A 20,447-nucleotide genomic window follows, 5' to 3' on the forward strand; every position below is an offset into this window, starting at 1 on the left:
GTGCTCACATGTTATGTCCACTTTTGCGAAAGTGCATCAAGTTGTGCACTTAGGATCCATGCACTTTAGAGTATATACGTCACACTCCAATTACAAAGTCACACCCTGAAGGGACCCCTGTGATTCTCAGCTGGCCTTTCTACAAAGTTTCTGGAAAGAGTTGCCTAAACTCACTGTATCCTTTCCCTCTCTTTCCAATTTTTTCTTGAGAAAGTGTCAGAAAATGTATGTTTATGTTCTAACAGTTACCTTTATACTAATGTCTTTATATAGTACCCTGGGTCCCCTCTTTTTAATACACTGGACTCCCTCCTAGGGGCAATACTAAAATTAGTGAGTAGCCCTGATCTTCCCCCTCCACTCCTTTCCCTGCCGACATATAATTGAAAGTGATATACCTTGCTCTTACTTAATAAGGCAGTCAGTGAGCTTATTCTACTTTCCATACCTTCTTTTCTCATGTTTTCATTGTACTCTATGTATTCAGAGCATATAAAATTACACATGACTTGTCACCTTTATCCTTGTTATCTAGTCCTATTTCTACAGCTAGATACATTCAATGCTCCCACCAGACCTTCTGCCAAAGCCTCTTCCGTCATTTCTTGGTTGTCTGAGGTTGTTCACTATTAGATGCCTCAAAAGCTGATAGCTTCTGTGAATTCCTGCATGCTCCTGACGGTCTGTGGTTTTGATACCTGAACATCAGTTTGCCAGACAGAAAATCCTAGGGTCACAGCTTTTTTACTGTATATCTTACAAAATGTTACTCTATTTGTATAAAATTTTGCTATCAAAATGTCTGATGCCTGGGCTTCCCTGGTGGCGCAGTGGTTGAGAGTCTGCCTGCCGATGCAGGGGACACAGGTTCGTGCCCCGGTCTGGGAAGATCCCACATGCCGCGGAGCGGCTGGGCCCGTGAGCCATGGCCGCTGAGCTTGCGCGTCCGGAGCCTGTGCTCTGCAACGGGAGAGGCCACAACAGTGAGAGGCCTGTGTACCGCAAAAAAAAAAAAAAAAAAAAAAAAAAAAAAAGCCTGATGCCTCTCTGATTTTCATTCCTTCATAAATGACTTGGTCCTTCTTGACTGGTTGCCCCCCCCAAATTTTTTTTTTTTTCCTGTACTTACAGGAGGATGTTGTATGTATGGGGTAGCTGTTTGCACTGTACGGTTGGGGGTCTGTCTTCTGGTGCAGTCTCTCTATGGAGCCCCCCTCCAGGACTTCCTGATCTGTCTCCTCTAGTGTCAGAAGCTTCTCTCTCTTTACTCCTCAGTATTCCTGCCCTGCTCAGTTCCAGCTCTTTTTTCCTCAGGGAGGGCTCTTTCCTTTTGGAAGGGAGTTTTTGTTGGGTGTTTCAGATTTGTCCTAGCATTCTCTGATCTTCCCTTAGCTCGTCAGTGGATTCCCATGTTTTGTGTTGTTGGTTAACTCATCTGTGAGCTGGAGCCTGAGAAATATGCCTGCAGTTTCACCGGTGGTTTCTCTTAGTCACTTGCTGAGGTTTCTGTTCAGTGGGTAGTCTCTTTTGAGGAGGGTGTGTGTGGGGAAGTATTTTTGGTGATTTCTGGATTCCTTGGCTCTTGGGACTGTCAGAACCCTTTTTCTCTTCCCTCCACTACCACAGCACAGCTGCTGATTCTGTATCTGTAGAATAATGCTGCAGTTGGTGGTCTGGCCTCACCTACTTGTAGTCTGGGGTTTGTAAGATACCCTTTCACCTGGCTTTGTTAAAGCTGTTGTCTGTGGGCTTTTATTTTTACTCTTAAAGTTGCTTTGTGCATTTTAATGGAAAATTTGGTAAGGTTTAAAAAGCCACCCCAATAACCAACAGCTTATCCCCGTTGAAGGCCACTCCACCGGGCTTTTCTTCCTGTTCTTCCACTGAACAACTCTTGAAAAGGCCACCGTGACCTCTACTTGCCATCTCCAGTAGTCAATTCTTAGTTCTTATGATATTTGACCTCAGATCCAAACTGAACTCTTGACTGCTCCTTCCAAAACTGCTGTTCCTCATGTCCTTAAATGGTGATTCTATTCTCTAAGCTGCTCAGGCCAAAAACTATAGGGTCATCTTTTTGTAAACCCTTCTTTATCCCATACCCTCCATCTAATTCGTCAGTTCTCTCAGATCTACCTTCGAATTATATCCTGTACACTAACACTGAACAATCTGAAAAGGAAATTACGAAAATGATTTTATTTACAATAGCATCAAAAAGAATAAAATACTTAGGGATAAACTTAGCCAAGTAGGTGAAAGACCAGATGCTGTATGCTGGAAACTAGAAAATGCTGATGAAAGAAATTAAAGATGCAAACAAATGGAAAGACATTTTGTGTTCATGGATTGGAAAACTTCATATTGTTAAGATGTTAATATTACCCAAAGTGATCTATAGATTCAGGGCAATTGCTATTAAAATCCCAATGACATTTTTGCAGAAATAAAAAAATCTATCCTAAAATTCAGATGGAATTTCAAGGGACCCCAAATAGCCAAAACAAGCTTGGAAAAAGAACAAAGTTGGAGGTCTCAAATTTCCTGATTTAAAAATTTACTATAAAGCTAGAGTAGTTAAAACAGTATAGTACTGGCGTAAGGATACAGACCAATGGAATAGAATTGAGAGCCCAGAAATAAATCTTGCAATACATACGTTCAACTGATTTTTGACAAGGGTGCCAAGACCATTCAACGGGGAACAGATAGTTTTTTGTACAACAAATGGCATTGGAAAACTGGATATCCACATGTAAAATGATAAGTTTGGACACCTATCTCATACCATTTACAAAATTAACTCAAAATGGATCAAAGACCTAAATGTAAGAGCTAAAACTACAAAATTCTTAGAACGAAACATAGAAGAAAAGCGTATGGCAACTATTTCTTTGATATGACATCAAAAGCACGATAAAAGAAAAATAAATTGGACTACATAAAAATTTAAAACTTATGTACATCAAAGGACACAATCATCCTCAATCAGAATGAGAAGGCAATCCATGGAATGGGGGAAAATATTTACAAATCATGTATCTGATAAGAGGTTAATATCCAGAAGTTCTACAACATGACAACAAAAACAAACAACCCGATTAAAAGAAATAGGCAAAGGACTTGAATAGACATTTCTCCAAAGAAGATATACAAATGGCCAATAAGATGTGAAAAGATGCCCAATGTCACTAATCACTGGGGAAATGCAAATCAAAACCACAATGAGATACCACTTCATATCCATTAGAATGGTTATTGTAAAAAATAACAGAAAATAACAGTGTTGGAATGGATGGGGAAAAACTGGAACCCTTATGCATTGCTGATAGGAGTGTACAATGGTCTAGCCACTGTGGAAGATGTTATGGCAATTCCTCAAAATATTAAACACTGATTTACCATATGACGCAGCAATTCCACTTCTGGGTACATACCCCAAATAACTGAAAGTAGGGTCTGAAGAGATATTTGAACACCCATGTTCATAGCAGCATTATTCACAACAGCCAAAAGGTGACAGTAACTGAAACGTCCATTAAAAGATGAATGGATTGCCCTGAATCTATAGATCACTTTGGGTAATACTAACATCTTAACAATATGAAGTTTTCCAATCCATGAACACAAAATGTGGCATATGTATACACACACACACACACACACACACACTAGTATGTATTCAGCCTTAAAAAGGAAGGAAATTCTGACAGATTCTATAATGAAGATGAACCTTGAGGACATTATGCTAAGTGAAATAAGCCGATCACAAAAGCTGATCACATTACTGTATGACTCCCCTTATATGAGGTACCTGGAGTAGTCAAATTCATAGAGACAGAAAGTAGAATGGTGATTGCTGGGGCCTGGGGGGTAGGGGCTTGAGGGTGGGAAATGAGGAGTTAGTACTTAATGAGTACAGAGTTTCAGTTTCCAAGATGAAAAAAGCTTTGGAGATGGATGGTGGTAATGGCTGCATAACAGTGTGAATATACTTGATACTACTGAACTGTATACTTACAAATGGTTAAGATGGTAAATTTTATGTTATATGTATTTTACCACACACACACACACACACATAAGCACACAAATATATATATGTATCCTGAATTTAACCACTTCTCACCAACTCCACTGCTACCACCCTTGACCAAGGCTCTATCATCTTGTGTCCTGAAAACTGTTAGAGCTTTCCAACTCATCTCTGCTTCTATTCTCGTCACTCTCTAGTCCAGCTCTGTTCTAGAGAAATATAATGAGAGCCACACACATAATTTAAAATTTTCTAGTAGCCACATTAAAAAACATAAAAGAAATTGTGAGGTTAACTTTAATAATATATTTTATTTAATATAGTAAAAGTATTATCATTTCAACATGTAATCAATATTAAAAAAATCAAGATATTTTACATTCTCTTTTTCACACTGAATCTTCCACCTCTGGTGTGTAGTTTATGCTTACAGCACATTTCAGTGTGGTTGCCTTTCAAGTGCTCAATAGTCACGTGTGGCTACTGTACTGGGCAGCTACACCTCTATTCCATTCTTAATATGACAGCTATAGCAATTCTACTAAAACATAAACAGACTGTGTCCCTACTCTGGTCAAACTCTCCACTGGCTCCCATCTCACTCAGAGTCAAAGCTAAGTACTCCCAAGGGCCTACGGGCACTACATGACCTGGCTTCCCACTCCCTCTCTAATTTCATTACCTGCACCCTGTCTCCACTCATCTCAGCAGCCTGTGCCAAGCTCAATCCTGCCTCCAGGCCTTAGCACCTGCCATTCCCTCTGCCTCGAATACCCTTTCCCCAGATACCTTAGGGCTGTTCCCTTACTTCCTTCAAGTACCACTTGATCAGAGCCCCCCGCTTCCCCTAGCAATCCTGATCCTTTCACCCTGTTTTATTTTTATCCTTGGCCCTTATTGCCACCTGACATATTGTATGTTTATTTGCTTATGGACAGTCTCTCTCACTAGAATATAAGCTCTAAGAGGGCATGAATTTTGTCTAATCTGCTCTATTCCTAGTGCCTAGAAGAGTTCCTGGCACCTACTGGGAATGCAACAAAATGTGTTGGGTGAACGAAGGGCAGGTGCTTGGAAGGGGCCACTGGGCCAAGCTTACACTGGCTGGTCAGGCCCTGTCATTTGTTGCACTGTGCCTTGAGAAGGCAGCTCAACATTCCTGCTCACATCTCTTTTCATCCAATCCAACCTCACTGTTTCTTGAAATCCCAGATCAAGCCCAACCTCCTCTAAGAAACCTTTCTTAATGTCTCCACTGCACACTGATTCTGCCCACTCCCTTCCCTTCCATTCCTTATCTATTTAATAGTTGACTGAGCATCGATTACAGGGGTGAAAAATTTAAAGGCTTTCATGGGCCAGACCAGGTGGGGTTCTGGGGAGCTGAAGTGTACATGCCACCACTCAGCTCCAATGCCACTCAGTGGGAATGTGGGCCCTGTAATGTCAGGGCCCCTGATTTTTCCAGAGCAGCCAGATATGTGGATTTTTATATGGACTCTTCTAATCATGAAGTGTTTTCACAAATCCAGATTGTTAATAGCACACACATCTTGTCCAAGATACCAAGAAGCAAGGGAGTGATCAAACATGGCCAGGGTGATGTCAAAAGGACTCAGATGTCACCTGAATAAGCTTCCTCTGGTCACAGATGGAATGAGGATAATAACTGTCATGGACTGAAACACATCAAGTTGCTTAAATCTGTAAGTTCATAATTATACTAAAAAGTAAACATAAAGAACTGAATTGGTCATATTTTGAGGATATTTGAAAACCAAATTCATCATTTTAACAACTGGTAAATAAAAAAAAGATTTATTCTGCCTTTTCTATATGAACTGTGCCTCATGGTAACCAAATAGTTGTTGAGGGTAAATTTCTCTATATGGAAATATTCCAGCTAATGAACAGAAGGAATGATAGAATTAGAGTGCCCCCATTTGCAATCCTAATGAGTTACCTAATGAATTATCTAGGCAATGCTTGTCAATGACTGGTAACAGCACATAATCAGGTATTGCATACCTGTTGGTGGAAGTACACAGCACCTCAATCCTGCCTACAAGTGGACCTGCCCCCCACTCCCCAACACAAACAATTGAATCCAAATCTAAGCTGGATCTCATTACTAAACCACCAACTTACAAGAACCAGGGCACAAAAGAATCCGTTAAGCGTTTCCAAGAGATGCAATCAGCAAACACCAGACTGCGAGAAACTCTATAGCACAAATGACCCAATTCCTTCAACAAAATACTGCAAGAAAAGAAAAGAAAAGAAAAAGAGAGAAAGAGAGAAAGAGAGAGAGAGAGAGAGGGAGGAGTAGAAACCTATAGATAAAAAGGGATTATACCAACCCACTGTAACATGTGTATGACCTATGTGTACCTCAATCCAAATGACTAAATTGTAAAAAGAACATGTGCATCTGGGGAAATGTAAATACAAGTTTTTGATGTTAAAGAATTATTGTTAATATTGTTGGTATAGTAAAAAGATTGCAGTAAAAGGTAACCCTGTAAGAAAGATTGATGGGAGAAATCAATCTCCCAACAGGTAAATAAACACAAGCTGGACAGGCCTAAACAGAGGGCTCTCAGTGCAGCAGAGTTCATAAGGGACAGAGATGAGGGTGGCTGGGCCAGGCAGAGAAGGCTTCTTATGTGGAATAGGACTTGAGGCAGGCAGGGGTGACGCTCAGGAGGACTGGGGCACGTCTCGGCGTACAGAGAGGGCTGTGACCCTAGGCATCGCGTGTGTGGCCAGGACACCTGAGACTGGGGCTGGGTTAGGTTTTCCACCCTGCACCAAGCGGGGACCCTCCCCACCCAAGGCCCAAGGCAGGTACCACAGGGCTGCCTGGGCTCTTCTCCTGGCCCAGACCCCCACCCCACTGCTCTGAAGGGCCCTCTCACCTCTGGGGCTGAGTCCACAATGCTGGCTTTCCTCCCCGCTCTGCTGTTGCCTGGCGGCTTGGATGGCATTTTCTGGAGGAAGTCAGAGATCCTCTGAACCAAGAAATCGCGGTCTTTCAGGTTGGCAAACAGGAAGGTCATTTTGCTCTTAGTGCTAATGGACAGAGGGCTGGGCAGGACACTGGAGCTATCAGCTTTTTCCACAATGGTCACCTGAGAAGACAAAAACACCATTTGGGGGTCTGTATCTTGGGATGTAAAGCCAGATGGTTTTGTGAAGCTGAGAGCATGGTGGGCTTAGGTCGTCTTCTCTCAGGCATGGGGCAGGGAGTGGACGAGGGGCTCTCCAGGCCTGGCCGATTCATATTCTGACTCTACTGCTTGCTGCTGTGTGAGTTACATGCATGTCTGAGCCTCATTTTTTCAGCTGTTGATGGGTGTGGACATATCAGCCTTGCAGGACCATCATCAGGATGGTGACACAGAATGTAAAGCCTGAGCCCAGCTGCTGGCCCTGATCAGCTTCCCCAAGATGGACAGTCATGTCCCTGCCCTAAAGCACAGTGAGCAGCCCTGCCTGCAAGCCCTCCTGAACACTCATTCCCTCAGCACTTCCTGATGTGCGTCCTGGGCCCAGTTCTGACTGTGAGGTGTGTGAACAGAGCAGTACAAGTGTGCAGGGCATAGGATAGGCTTTTAGGGGGCAGGGCCTGCAGCCTGGGGTGGGTACAAACAATGGACATGCAGGCTAATGAACACGGTCACCAGGGCTGGTGGGGGCCACAGGGCAAGCTGGGAGGCCGCTGGGCTGCTTCCTGTTGAAGGCACCTCTGGGGAGGCAGTAACTGAGCTGAGACCCGGTGCAGCCAGACGAAGAGCTAGGGGAGAGGCCAGCAACCACCCTGAGGAGGGGGCTGGACTGGCGTGATGGACAAAGAAAGACCGGAGAAGCTGGGGCAGAGTGAGAAGGGGTGGGCTGTGTGTGTGTGTGTGTGTGTGTGTGTGTGTCTGTGTGTGTGTGTGTGCCTGTGTGTGTGTCTCTGTGTGTGTGTGTGTGTGTGTGTGTGTGTGTGCGCGCGCACGCCTGCATGTCTGTGTGTGGCAACTGGAGATTCTTCTAATCACAGAAGATACCGGAGGATTCTACCCAGGGTGAGCAGATTTTTAAATTATGTTGGCTGCTGTGGAAGGATGGGATCTAAAGGATAGGTCCTCAAGCCTTAGGTGGAGACAAGGTACTGCTGAGGTGAGCCAAGGAGACAGCTTGTCTTAGATGGTGGCTGTAGAGAGGAAGGGACATGCTCTGGAGAGCAAGCTGACAGGACATGCCATGGTCAGGATGTGGGAATGAGGCCAGGTCAGAATCAAGGATGGCTCCCGCTTTCCACCTCAGCAAACGGATGGAAAGGGTGTCACTTCCAGAGGCGAGGATGAGATTTGGGAGTGCAAATTCAAGAGCCCAGTGGACACATGAGTGTGGCTGGCATGAGTGAGGAGCCCCTGTGAAGCCCCCTGGCTAGGATACTGAGGTCAGTGCTGGGCAGGGGCCTCCATCAGGACCAGCTGCAGAGCCCCATCCCAAGAGCTTCCTGGCTCAGCCAGAGCTCTCTGCCATCAGGAATGTCAGGACTCATCAGGAGAAATGGAGCTGGGCCTAACATGACCCTGTAGCCAGCCCCCAGGGCTCAGGGTCAGATCAGTACAGCACCCAGGACAAATCCACAGACCTAGTGCCAAAGGAGCACGAGGGGTCAGGGGCCAGCTCTGAGTCCCTGAGCCTGGAGCTGTGGCTCCTTTAAGTCCTTTGCCTCTGACTTCCCTTGGGGAAACTGAGGCAGCACACTACCTCACACCTGTTTGCAACAATACCTGCAACTTCAGGGATTTGTACAAAGGCCAGGGAGGTCCCACTGCTCTACATTTTAAATAGAAACAAAATACTGTGTTTTAGCTTATAGCTTAAGAACCTCACTTAAACCTCAATTAAACAGCCAGTATGCCCTGTTGGGCCATGAGGAAAAGGAGGCCTTGGAGGGGTGGATGGCTCTCCCTCACTGTCTACATCTTCACGGCAGCACAGGACAAATGGCCTTGTTTCTACCAGAGTCACTGTGGAAGCCCAAGAAACTGGAGAAAAAATAACTCTGATAGGTGAGAGCTAACTCCACCCTTGACAGGTGACAGTTGACCCCACTCCTGAAAGGGCTGACTTCCGATGACTCTGCTAGAGCCTGAGCCACAGCCAAGGCAGGTGTCAGGAGAGGAACAGTGAGGTGGCCCCTGAGAGTAACATGGGGCTGGGGTGGGATCAGAGTCCTCCAAGCCCAGCCAAAGCAGGGCTTTGCCAAAGTCTAACTGCAAGGCCCAAGGAGGCAGGACTAGGGGACACTCACCTGCAGGAGGCCACTGGGCTCTGACCAGGGAGGTGTGGGTCCTTGTTGAGGTTTTCATATGTCCCACTGTGAGCTGTGCTAGCAGGCCAAAGCCCACCGTATCTCCTCACCAGGTGAGGTTGATCCCTGAGGGGGCATCCAGTGCACCCACTCCCGCCAGGGCCTGGTACAGGACAGGTGCTCGGGGAGCACATGAACCACCATGTGCCCTCTGTACTTACATCACTAAATCCTGAGGGGCTTCCTGGGCTGGGGACCTGGCCACGTGCCCTGGTAAGAGAGGGAAGAGCTGGCAAGGACCTAGGGCTCACCTCCCGCAGGGGTATGATGAGGTGGCAAGCATCCTCTTCCTTGCTGGCAAAGCAGATGTAGTTGCTGGAGATAAACATCTGGCCAGGGATGTGCAGCTTGTTGAATGGGGTCCACAGGGTGCAGCCTGTGTGGCCGTCCAGGCGCTCGTCCCCGGGCAGCCGGAACGTGGCACAGTAGCACTCGTTCTTGGCTCGAGCGTCCAGGTCTCTGGTGAAACCAAGGTGGGGGAGATAGAAAAGCAGACAAGAGTTGGGGCTAGCACACTCACAAGGCGGCCTCATGCCCTCGGTTTCCACGTTGGACTCAGGCTCGTGGGGGTCCTCCTGTGAGCAAGTTGTGCCCAGGGATCTCAGAGTTCAATAACACATGCACGCTGAATGGTCAAGTAGTAAAATGTGGACATCCGTATGACCAGCAGAGGAGTGGTCAACAAACAGCATGCTCGGTACTGAGGGTGGGTGGTGCCCAGAGGGTGCCTGCACCCGCCCTGCCGCTTCTCACTAGGAAGACCAGCCCCACCTGGAAACTCAGACAAGGCCTCCCGACAGGCAGGTGTGGAGTCAAGACTAAAACACAGGGTGCTGGGATTTCCCCAGCGGTCCAGTGGTTAAGACTCCATGCTTCCACTGCAGGGGGCATGGGTTCGATCCCTGGTAGGGGAACTAAGATTCCACATGTCACGTGGTGCAGCCAAAAGAAAAAAACACAGGGTGCTGTTGCTTAACGGAAATGCACACTCGTCAGTCCGATGGCTGTGTGAGGCAGGGGCCCGGTAGCCTGTTCCTCGCCCCCGCGGTGGCCCTGTCCTCGTAAACATCTCTCTCTTCCCAGCCCCATGGGGGCCGCTAGCAGCCTGAGCTCGGCCTGGCAGGCACACCTCGATGGACAATGCCAGAGACTATCAAGTCCGGCCCTACTCATTTTCTTTCTGGAAGGTTCTGAAAGCCACCGTGTCACTTGCATCAGGAAAGTAATATCCTTGGACAGCATTCTGGTCCTGAAGGTGCACCCAAGAGTCTGGGCCTAGGCCACAGTCTCTGCACACACAGGTGTGAATCTGGCTGTGGGCCCCAGGGGCTCAGGGAATATCTGAGCTCCTGGCTGGCCTACAGGTTTCCCCTAAGCTGCAACGGAAGAGCGAGAACAGAGTGCTCTGGAGGGGCCAGCCCCAGTGAATCGTTCCTCTGTCTACCAATTCCCACAGACAGGGTGGCAGAGACCTCAGACCTGTGCAGGGCTGTCTCCTGGGGCCTGGGGTCAGGGCCCAGGGGTCCTGAGAAGAGCTGTCAATCATGGCGGGATGGAGGCGGTGTACCCTGAGCTGGGATTCTGAAGCCTTCCTGAAGAGGCCTCTGGGGATGCCCTGGCTGACGTGGTGGGGCGCCTGTGCTGGGCTCCACTGCTCACTTAGAGCTAAGGCACTGGGGTCTGGGGCAAGCTGCTCTACCTCCCTGTGCCTCAGCTTCCTGTCTGAGACCAAGGAGCCTGTGAGAGCCTCCCCACCCCAGGGCTTTGAGAAGTAATACATGAAGAACTCCCTCCACGTCAGCGTCAGCAGTAGGTTTTTCAGGACGACGCCTCTGTGAATCTCCTGGTGCCCTCCCCACTATCGAAAACCACCCCTTCACCTGGCCCCCTTTACACGCAGGGAGCCTGTGAAGGGTGAGGAGGGCAGGTCCCTGCTGGGGGTGGGGGAGGCACAACGCACCGCTTCAGAGCCGAGATGTTGCTGTGCGGCCGGGGGGGCCTGGGCAGTGCTTTGTCTTCCAGGAAGCCCTCGCTGTCCAGTAGCTGCCGCATGGCAAGGTTGGCCAGCTGCTCCATGAGCTTGAAGGTCTCGCTGATGTTGAGGAACATGGAGAAGAAGAGCTCCTGGTCCCGGGTGTCCACACGGATGCTCTCAGGGAAGAGCAGCGTGGCATTCTTCTCCAGCCGTGTGACGTCCACCCACTGCACCACCAGGCTCACTGGACACCAGAGGGGACAGACACACCATCAGGTCAAACCAGCTGGAGGGCTGGGCAGGCAGGCTCCTGACTCCTGCCTGGCCCTGGAACCCATGTGGGGGAGCGGGCAGCATCTACTGCCTGCCCGTTCCCCACCCCCAGGCCCCATGCCTGAGCCTAGCTATGCTGGGACACCAGCTCCACGAGGAGGGACTGGGCCATCCTGGGCCAACCCAGTGCCCAGCCCCGAGAATCTCCTGGGTTTGCCCACCAAATGGCTAAAGGATGAGATGAATGAACAAACAGAGGTGAGCTAGCTGAGACCCTGGACTTGAGAAGCCCCACCTAGTGGGAGTGCACTGATGTGGGAACAAGTCACAACATGGTGTGACCAGCACAGAGAGGATGCTGGCCCCTGCCTGATGAGAAGATGCAAAGGTGGGAGAAAGGCAGGGGAGGTTGTGACAGGTGTGTGTGCATGGCTGGGAGCCGGCCTTGCTGGGCCCAGGAAAGGCCACACTGAGAGCAGCTAAAGCCCTGGGGGCTCTTTCTGGGGGCGACATGCAGCAGAGTTCACTGGCTGGGAGTCTGCCTTTTGTCCTGAGGCCAGGGCTTCCTGTGGGGAGGGACCTGCAGCAGGTGGCTGCAGGGGCACACGTCCAAGGCACCATGTAACCTGGAGCCGCTCAGGGATGATGGGTGCCCGGCACTCTACTTGAAAGAGGGGAGGCCCTGTGCAGAAAGTCACTACGTGAAGAACTGTGCTAGTTGATGTATACATGACAGGAGCCCCCAAGAGCCCGGTGATGCCTGGTTCAAGTCTGGAGTTCTGGTCATGGGCCACTAGGTTCTGGGGAGACTCTCTGGTGGGTATGTGGGGACAGAATATCTGGGGGCCGAGGAGGGACAGCCCTCAGGAACTTCGACAGTCTGGGGAGGCGGTACACTTTATAGAGGCGAGGTCGAGGGTGAGGGCAGAGGAGGATGCCCTGAGGATGACGGGGCCAGCTGGGGGACTGGGGCTAGGGGGGACACAGGGGGCACTCCTGCAGCCTGCACTCACCCTCCTTGCCCAGCAGGAAGGAGTAGAAGCACAGGTGGTTGACGGTCAGGTAGAGCCAGCCCTGCCGGGGCACGCGGCCCTTCCAGTAGCTGCAGGAGTAGTAGTTCACCAGCTTCTCTCCCTCGGGCATCCCAAACTGCTTCCGCATTTTCAGCTCGGCCTCCTTGAATTTCCCAGGGTCCTCATCTCCCTGGGGCTGCAGGTTCTTGTTCTCTTCTGCGATGATGCCCTGTAGGAGGACAAGGGGACTGGTTCCCGCAGGGAACTCAAGTGGTGGGACCCAGGACTCTTGGTCGCTGGCCCAAGGGCCACAAGCAGGTAGGCCTGTCGTCTGCTCTGGCCAGACAGATGCTGGGCAATTTCCCCTAACTCCCTGAGCTATTATCTCTACTGGATCAGAGAAGGGAATTTTTAAATTTACATTTTAGCTATTTTAATGTAAATATCTGAAAAATATAATACATAAACATGGTAAAAAAATGCAAGTAGTAAAAAAGTGTGTTCAGTGAGAAGGGAGTCTCCATCTCCTCTGCTGTTGTAGCCACTTTGTTGGTTTCCTCCCAGACAGGCTGGCACTGATGCACCTTTAAGCAAATACATGCAATCTGCTCTTTCCCCTCTTTCTTTGCCCAAATGGGAACTTGCTGTGGCACTGTTCTGTGACGTGCATTTCTTGTGACAATGTCTTGGAGGATCTTCTGTACTTGATACTCCCCCCCCACATACCAGGGGGCTTCTGCCTCTTGCCCCCGCTCAAGGCCCACAGACCAGCTGCAGGACCCACCCAGCTCAGGACCTACCCAGTTCAGGGTCCAGAGATCAGCCACAGGGCCAACCAACTCAGGGCATATCTATGCTGTATCCCACCAGCATCTTCACTGGGCTCAGGGTGCCCAGAGACATCACCCTGGGCCACAAAGCCAACCCCAAACCTCCTGGGGTAAAACAGGTTCTTAGTGCATTTGGCTCAAAATGTACATGCAGATTTTCCAGGAGGATGATGACTTGATAAGCTAAAGTAATTCAAGGCAACTGCTGTGGGCCAGATTGCTGCTTCTGCTGAGCCTCCTGGCAGCCTCGAATTCCTGTAACCATGAGCAGGGAGAACAGCCAGGAGTTTGGGTGAAGACCCAAAGGTAAGATGTAACTCCATCTCAGTATAGCCAGTACCACTGTAGCTGCAACTCCAACCTCTTCTCTCTCTCAAGCTGCCTCTGGTGCCTCCCCAGAACACTACTGCAGGAATTAGCTCTATGTCTGGGAAAGAGGCTCTGGCAAAGCACCCTTCTTGTTACTAAGGCCCTGCCCTTGTCTTCTGCTTCCCTCAAATGCACCTACTGGGAGGTTGGGAAAGGGGCCCCACCAGTGGAAAGGTGGGCCCCAGACAGCCTGTGGGCCATCACGGCACCCTGTCCCTCAGGCCACCTTCCTGGGTCTCAGTTGGCAGTCCCCTTTCCCCACTCCTTCAGCTGCACCTGGGAGACCCCCAAGCAGGGAGCAGAGGGGCTGACACTCTGCTTTGCATTTTCCTCTGCATTGTCCGCTGGCCTCTACTCAGGAGTAATGGTCCTCGCCAATGGGAATGAACGGCCTGGCCCACAGGACTGGGATTTTGTTTGTTTGCTGATACAAGTGGACTGTAAAAATCACTGGGCAGATTTTAAATTACTGATTCAATTTCTTTAATAGTTTTAAGCATATTCAAGTTTGCTATTTCTTTGTGAGTCTCAGTTTAAGTTCTATTATGTGGTAGACCAAATAATAGCCCCCCCCAAAGATGTTTACATCCCAATCCCCAGAAGGGTTGAGAGACTGACTGGTTGACTAAAGAGGCCATGCTGCTGGCATTCAAGAGAAAGGTAAGGGCCAAGAATCACGGATACGAAGCTCCTGAAAGCTGGAAAAGGCAAGGAAACAGATTCTCCCCTTAGAGCCTCCAGGAGTCAGCCTTGCCAATTCCTTGATTTTAGCCTGTGAGATTCATTTCAGACTTCTGACCTCCAGAACTGTAAGAAAAGGAACTTGTGTTGTTTTAAACCACTAAGTTTATGGTAACTTGTTACAGTAGCAACTGGAAACTAAAACATATTATTTTAAGAGTGTCCATCTTGTCTCACTTCTTACTATTTATGGGCTTAAAGCTGTTTATGGCATTCTCTTTCTCTCTCTTTTTTTAAAGATTTTTTTGATGTGGACCATTTTTAAAGTCTTTATTGAATTTGTTACAATATTGCTTCTGTTTTATGTTTTGGTTTTGTGGCCACGAGGCATGTGGGATCTTAGCTCCTGGACCAGGGATCGAACCCACACCCACTGCATTGGAAGGTGAAGTCTTAACCACTGGACCACCAGGGAAGTCCCCTTACTCTCTTTTTTCTTAACCCTGATTTATTTATTTATTTTTTTAATTTTTATTTTAAAATTTTACTTATTTTTGGCTGCATTGGGTCTTCGTTGCTGCACGTGGGCTTTCTCTAGTCATGGCAAGCGGGGGCTACTCTCTTTGTTGTGGTGCGCAGGCTTCTCATTGCAGTGGCTTCTCTTGTTGCAGAGCATGGGCTCTAGGCACACGGGCTTCAGTATTGTGGCATGTGGGCTCAGTAGTTGTGGCTCATGTGCTCTAGAGCACAGGCTCAGTAGTTGTGGCACACAGGCTTAGCTGCTCCGCAGCATGTGGGATCATTCCGGACCAGGGCTTGAACCCGTGTCCCCTGCACTGTCAGGTGGATTCTTAACCACTGTGCCACCAGGGAAGCCCCTAACTTTGCATTTTAAATAGATGCTATCATATTTCATTCCCAACATTACTTATTTGAGGTTTCTCTCTTTTGTCCTGGATCACTTTTGCCACAGGTTTGTTTATATTTTACATCTGTTTTTGGACCTGTTGCTCTTCTGTATCATTCCTTTATTTTCTAAGGAATTAACTTCTTCCCTTTGTTACAGGCATACCCTGAAGATATTGCAGGTTTGGTTCTGAACCATAGCAATAAAGCAAATGTCACACTAAAGCAAGTCACACAAATTTTTTGGTTTCCCAGTGCATATAGAACTTAAGTCTACACTATACTGTGGTATATTAAATACGCAATAGCGTTATGTCTAAAAAAATAAGGTACCTATCTTAATTAAAAAATACTTTGTTGCTAAAAAAATGCTAACTATAATCTGAGTCTTCAGCGAATAGTAATTTTTTTGTGATAACTATATTTCCTTCTTTCTAATTTCCTGGTTTCTCTGGCGTTCTAACTTACTGAATTGGACACCTGGCTCATTAATTACCACCCTTTCTTCTTTTCCTCACATTATAAAACAGAAAATGTAAGGCTTTAAATTTCCTCCTGTGTCCTGCTTTTGCTACATCTCACAAATTCTGATAAACAGTAGTATTTCCAAAATTTCCCAGTTCTCAGTTTTTTTTTTTTTTTTTTTGTGGCCTCGCATCTTACAGGATCTTAGTTCCCTGACCAGGGATTGAACCTGGGCCCCAGCAGTGAAAGTGCCAAGTCCTAACCACTGGATGGCCTGGGGATTCCCTCAATATTTTCTAATTTCCATTTTTTCCTTTGACTCATCTAGAACTTTATTCTGTTCTGTTGGTTAGTTTGTTTGGGCCTGGCATAAAGGAAACATTCCATAATGTTGCTGTTATTATTATTATTGCCCAGCTGGCTCATTAGGAGAGTGAAGACTTGCCTCTGCTCTCTTTGTCTATTTTCCTGGAACTAGAAAGGCAACACAGGTCCCACCCTGAACCCCAAGGTACACAGAGAACTGCTGAGGAACTCTTGGTGCCATCTGCCCAGGTCTAGGAGGTTCTGGTATAATGAAGTCACAAGGGCTTGCCCAAAGTAAGTTTGCATCATGAAACTTTGACCTGGTAACACCTCTCTGAGGAATCTAATCCAAGGCAATAATCCAACAGAAAGAAAAAGACACACACACACACACACACACAGATAACTCAGATAAATGCTCATTATGTAATTATTCACTAAAGAGGAAACAATCTAAACATCACTGTGATGTTTTCACACATTGCTACAATCTTCATAATTATTTTGCTAGCTGTAAAATATTCTACTAAGAATACCACATATGACTGACCAAGTCCCCTGAATATACAGTGCTCAGCACAGTACTCATAAAGAAAATACTCAATAAATGCTATGTTAGCAAGTATGAGCCCTCTCAATTTGCAGAGGAAAGAACAGCTGCTTCCCCTCTTACCATGGGACTGGGAGGCATTGTTTCCAGCCTTTTTGCTAACAGTGTTGCAGGGAACATCCTGATACATACGTCATTCTGGACATATGAATACACTGTAGGGTAAATTCCAAGGAATGGACTTGCTGGGTCAAAGTGTCTGTGCATTTTGAAGTAATGTTAGTTTTATAATAGAAATATACCTAAAATTATCCTGTCATTTCCAACTTCTTCCTCTGTTGGCCAAGGAACTGGCTATCAGAGTTGTGTATCTGCATATTTGCTCTGAGGCCCTTTGCAGGGAATGGAAACTCCCAGCTAAGCTTAAACTCCGGTGGCTGGCCAGTAGATGGGGCCTGCATACAATGAGTTCAACTGCCCCTTTCAACACTAAAAGAAGATCAAACCCTTCGTTTCCATCTCTGTTTAATGGGGGAAAGAACTACACGGTGTTCTCTGAAAGTTATAGAAGATGACAAAGGTGAACACTGGTAGCCCAGAGAAGAGAGTGAGAACCAGTAGTGGAAAGTGAATCTTACGTGTATCTTGCCCTTGACGAAGGTGGTGATGTCTTCCTCAGTGTCAAAGATGGACAGTGTCTGGAGTAAGTTATTTTCCAGCCATTCCCAGTGTTTTGTGATCTCTTTGCGGGAAGAACCTAGGAGAGGTTTGGTGGCATAAAGAAAAGGAAAATCATAAAATCACCAGGCCTTAAATATAAACTCAAGAGAGATTAAAATGGCTGACCTAATTTGCTATACCAAAGTGACTACAACCTTTGAGCTGCTTACTCTTTCCTTCTTCATGTATATGACAAAAGTCATAAATGGTCCTGATAAAAACACAAAATAAAAAAATTCCAATAGAATTACAGAGTCATGAGGAAAATAAAGCCTCAACTTCCCTCTAATGCCCAGAGTAAGAGTGACTGCTAGTTTCCTCTGTGCCCTACCAGAAATAGTCTATACATTTGCAGGTTTGCTTGCTTACTTTTCTTCGAGATAAAAGGACTTAATGTGGTCTTCCATGTACAGCTGATTAGCCAGACACAGTCAGACTTGGTATAGGTGACTGTGGCTCTCCTGAGAATGTAGGCATCCACAGATGGCAGCTGGAGCTTCCTGTAGGACTCCAGGCCCCTGGCTGGCTGGTCTCCTGCTGGGCCAGAGGTGCTCATCCCTCTCTCTGAAGCCAGATGCCCCACCCAGGTCTTTGCCTCCTCCTCCTCATCCCAGTTCACATCCCAGCCTGGATCCCGTCTCTTCCAGGAACCCCTGTCTGACCTTTCAGTGTCTGGCTGGCCCCCAGTGTCTGCCCCACCTAGGAGGGGGTCCCTGCCCTCCTCAGGGAGGGGTTCTTGTGGGCACTGTAGGCCCAGTGGAAATGGGAGAACTCAGAGAGGTGGCCCATTGCCACTCCCAAAGAGTGAGGCAGCTGTTTTCTCTGCCTCCATCAGGGAATTGGGAAAAGGGGCCCCCGGAGGAAAATTGAAGGGATGAGGGAAGTCCCTTCCAGGCCTGGCTTCCCCTGCCCCTCTGGCACCCCACTTTTTGGGGTTTTTCATGTGTCTGGCATGGGGTTTTTGCACTTAAGAACTCTTCTCTGAATGAATTAACACAAGAATAAGAAAAGGAGTGAAAGCTCTGCTTCCTTTTCAGCAGCCTAGTGTGGGACAGTCTGTGGACTGTAAGCACCCAGAAGGTCCAGTTGCTTCTGTGACCACGGCAGGCCCACACACTCGGCATGGAGGGAGCGTTAGCAAAGAGGTGAGTCCGACATGACTGTGGACCACAGACGTTTTTTGCTGGGCGCCCGATCCCTGGTCACCCCATCCTTCACTACCTGGCTACAACTTTTCCATCAGCTGAAGACTCAGCTCTGACCCCGCCCTGGCCAGGCTGAGTTGGTCCCTGTCATCTCCTCTGGCCCAGGCATCTGCTCATTGCTCTGTCACATGTCACAGTCCAGCCTGACTTGGTTAGGGTTGATTTGTTTGTTTCTTTACATTTACCCAAGAGGCTCACCACCCTAACAAGCGATTCCACAGAAAGACCCTCTCCCATGGTCTGTGGGAGGATACCCATGTGAAAATGATTAAACCCAGAATCATACAACAGTGATAATCATAACAATAGGTAACTATAAATAGAAATTACCTCTGGAAGTTCCTAAATCATCCATAAATTATTTTTTTTTCATTTTTCTTTGTATATCTATTATGGCCTCCTTTCCCTAGTGCACAGAGGCCAAGGTCTAGTTGTTAGGTGAAGTGAGTTCTTTCTTTCTTGCTCTTTTTGCTAAGAACCCACATTTGAATTTGAAGTTGAGTTTGCATGTGATGCAACCCTCTTACACACATGTTCCCGGCAGCCTAAAACAGAGGAATTTTGTCCACAATGCCTGTGTGGATCTGTCTGCACTTTAATTATAAATATTTACATATATTCACTTAAAATAATTATTAGTTAAAAGCAACTCAATCTTCATTTAGCACTAAGTAAACACTGAAACTATGCCATCTCTATGCTAGGTACTGGGAATAAAAAATATAATAGCTAATTAAATTATTAAGTGCTATTTCTGTTTTCCAAAACTTTTTATGGATTATCTTATTTGATTCTTAGAGCACCTTGGAGACAGGTACAGTTATTTTCATTTTATAGGATGAAGCTGAGGCACAGAGAGGTTGAGTATGTTGCCCAAGGTCACCTAGCTGGGAAGTGACCACACCATAACGCTAATCCAGGCTGCCCAGCTGCAGAACCTGCCCACACCCTCAAGGAATTGCTGGCCTAGTGGGAGAGCCAGTGAGCCTTCAATGCAAAAGTGCTGGTGGAGACACGGCAAGTCTAGAGGAGGGAGAAGGGTAGGTACATGAGTCCGGGGAATCTGGGAAGGTTTTCCATTGGATGTGACATCTGCGTTGGTACTCAACAGAGCAGGAGGAAGTAAAGTAGACATGGGGCGACGCTGTAGGTACACCAGCCAGGACAGGTACAGTTAAGAACTTCAGGCCCTGCAAGTGTCTTGTCTGGCCGAAGGCCAGGTGTGAGCTGGTGGGGGGAGGAAGACAGAAATGGAGGCAGGCAGACCCTGAGAAGTCCTTTAATGGCAGTCTAAGGAGTGGAGATTCAGTGGCAGGTGTCAGTAGGTGTCTGCTTTTGGAGAGCTGAAGAGAGGTGGTGGGTAAAAACAGAGAGGCACGAGCAGATGAGCACAGGGGTCTGACCAGGGCAGGGGCTCCACAGTGCATCTGGGTCCCTCCCCAGCAGCAGGCCCTGATGCCACCAATGGGGTTCCCACAAGGCCCCACGGAGTAGCCATACTCCTCTCTCCCCACAGAGAGGCTGCTCTCACTACCACTGCCCTTCTCCTGAGAAGGAACACCTTGAGACAAAGATGAACATCTCAAGGGCCCATTTTAGAGTGAAGCGTCTCATCTTAGCCCAGGCACACACCAACTGCCCTGGGCCCTACCACATAGGAAGCCTCTCTCCTGCCAGTGCCCCACTCTGGGCACCCTGGTGCCTTCACCCCTTGACCTCTCCCCCCACCCCCCCAAGCTGGAGTCCA

General features: G+C 47.7%; 1 protein-coding gene across 12 annotated transcripts in view; it reads right to left on the reverse strand.

The window, feature by feature from the left end:
* Positions 1-20,447, reverse strand: part of TBC1D9B (TBC1 domain family member 9B) — a 43,764-nt gene that overhangs the window by 18,701 nt on the left and 4,616 nt on the right. For all 12 annotated transcript variants that reach the window (XR_010942247.1, XR_010942248.1, XR_010942245.1 and 9 more), the window contains exons 3-7: positions 17,414-17,532; positions 12,669-12,897; positions 11,368-11,626; positions 9,659-9,866; positions 6,955-7,167 (exon numbers count right to left, since the gene is read on the reverse strand). Coding sequence is in view for 8 of the 12 variants with exons in the window: in XM_067732586.1 (XP_067588687.1) it covers positions 6,955-7,167; positions 9,659-9,866; positions 11,368-11,626; positions 12,669-12,897; positions 17,414-17,532 (1,028 nt within the window). In the remaining 4 variants the exon portion in view is untranslated. The remainder of the gene's footprint in view (positions 1-6,954; positions 7,168-9,658; positions 9,867-11,367; positions 11,627-12,668; positions 12,898-17,413; positions 17,533-20,447) is intronic.

Source organism: Pseudorca crassidens, chromosome 3, assembly GCF_039906515.1.
Source record: "Pseudorca crassidens isolate mPseCra1 chromosome 3, mPseCra1.hap1, whole genome shotgun sequence".
NCBI classification, from domain to species: domain Eukaryota; kingdom Metazoa; phylum Chordata; class Mammalia; order Artiodactyla; family Delphinidae; genus Pseudorca; species Pseudorca crassidens.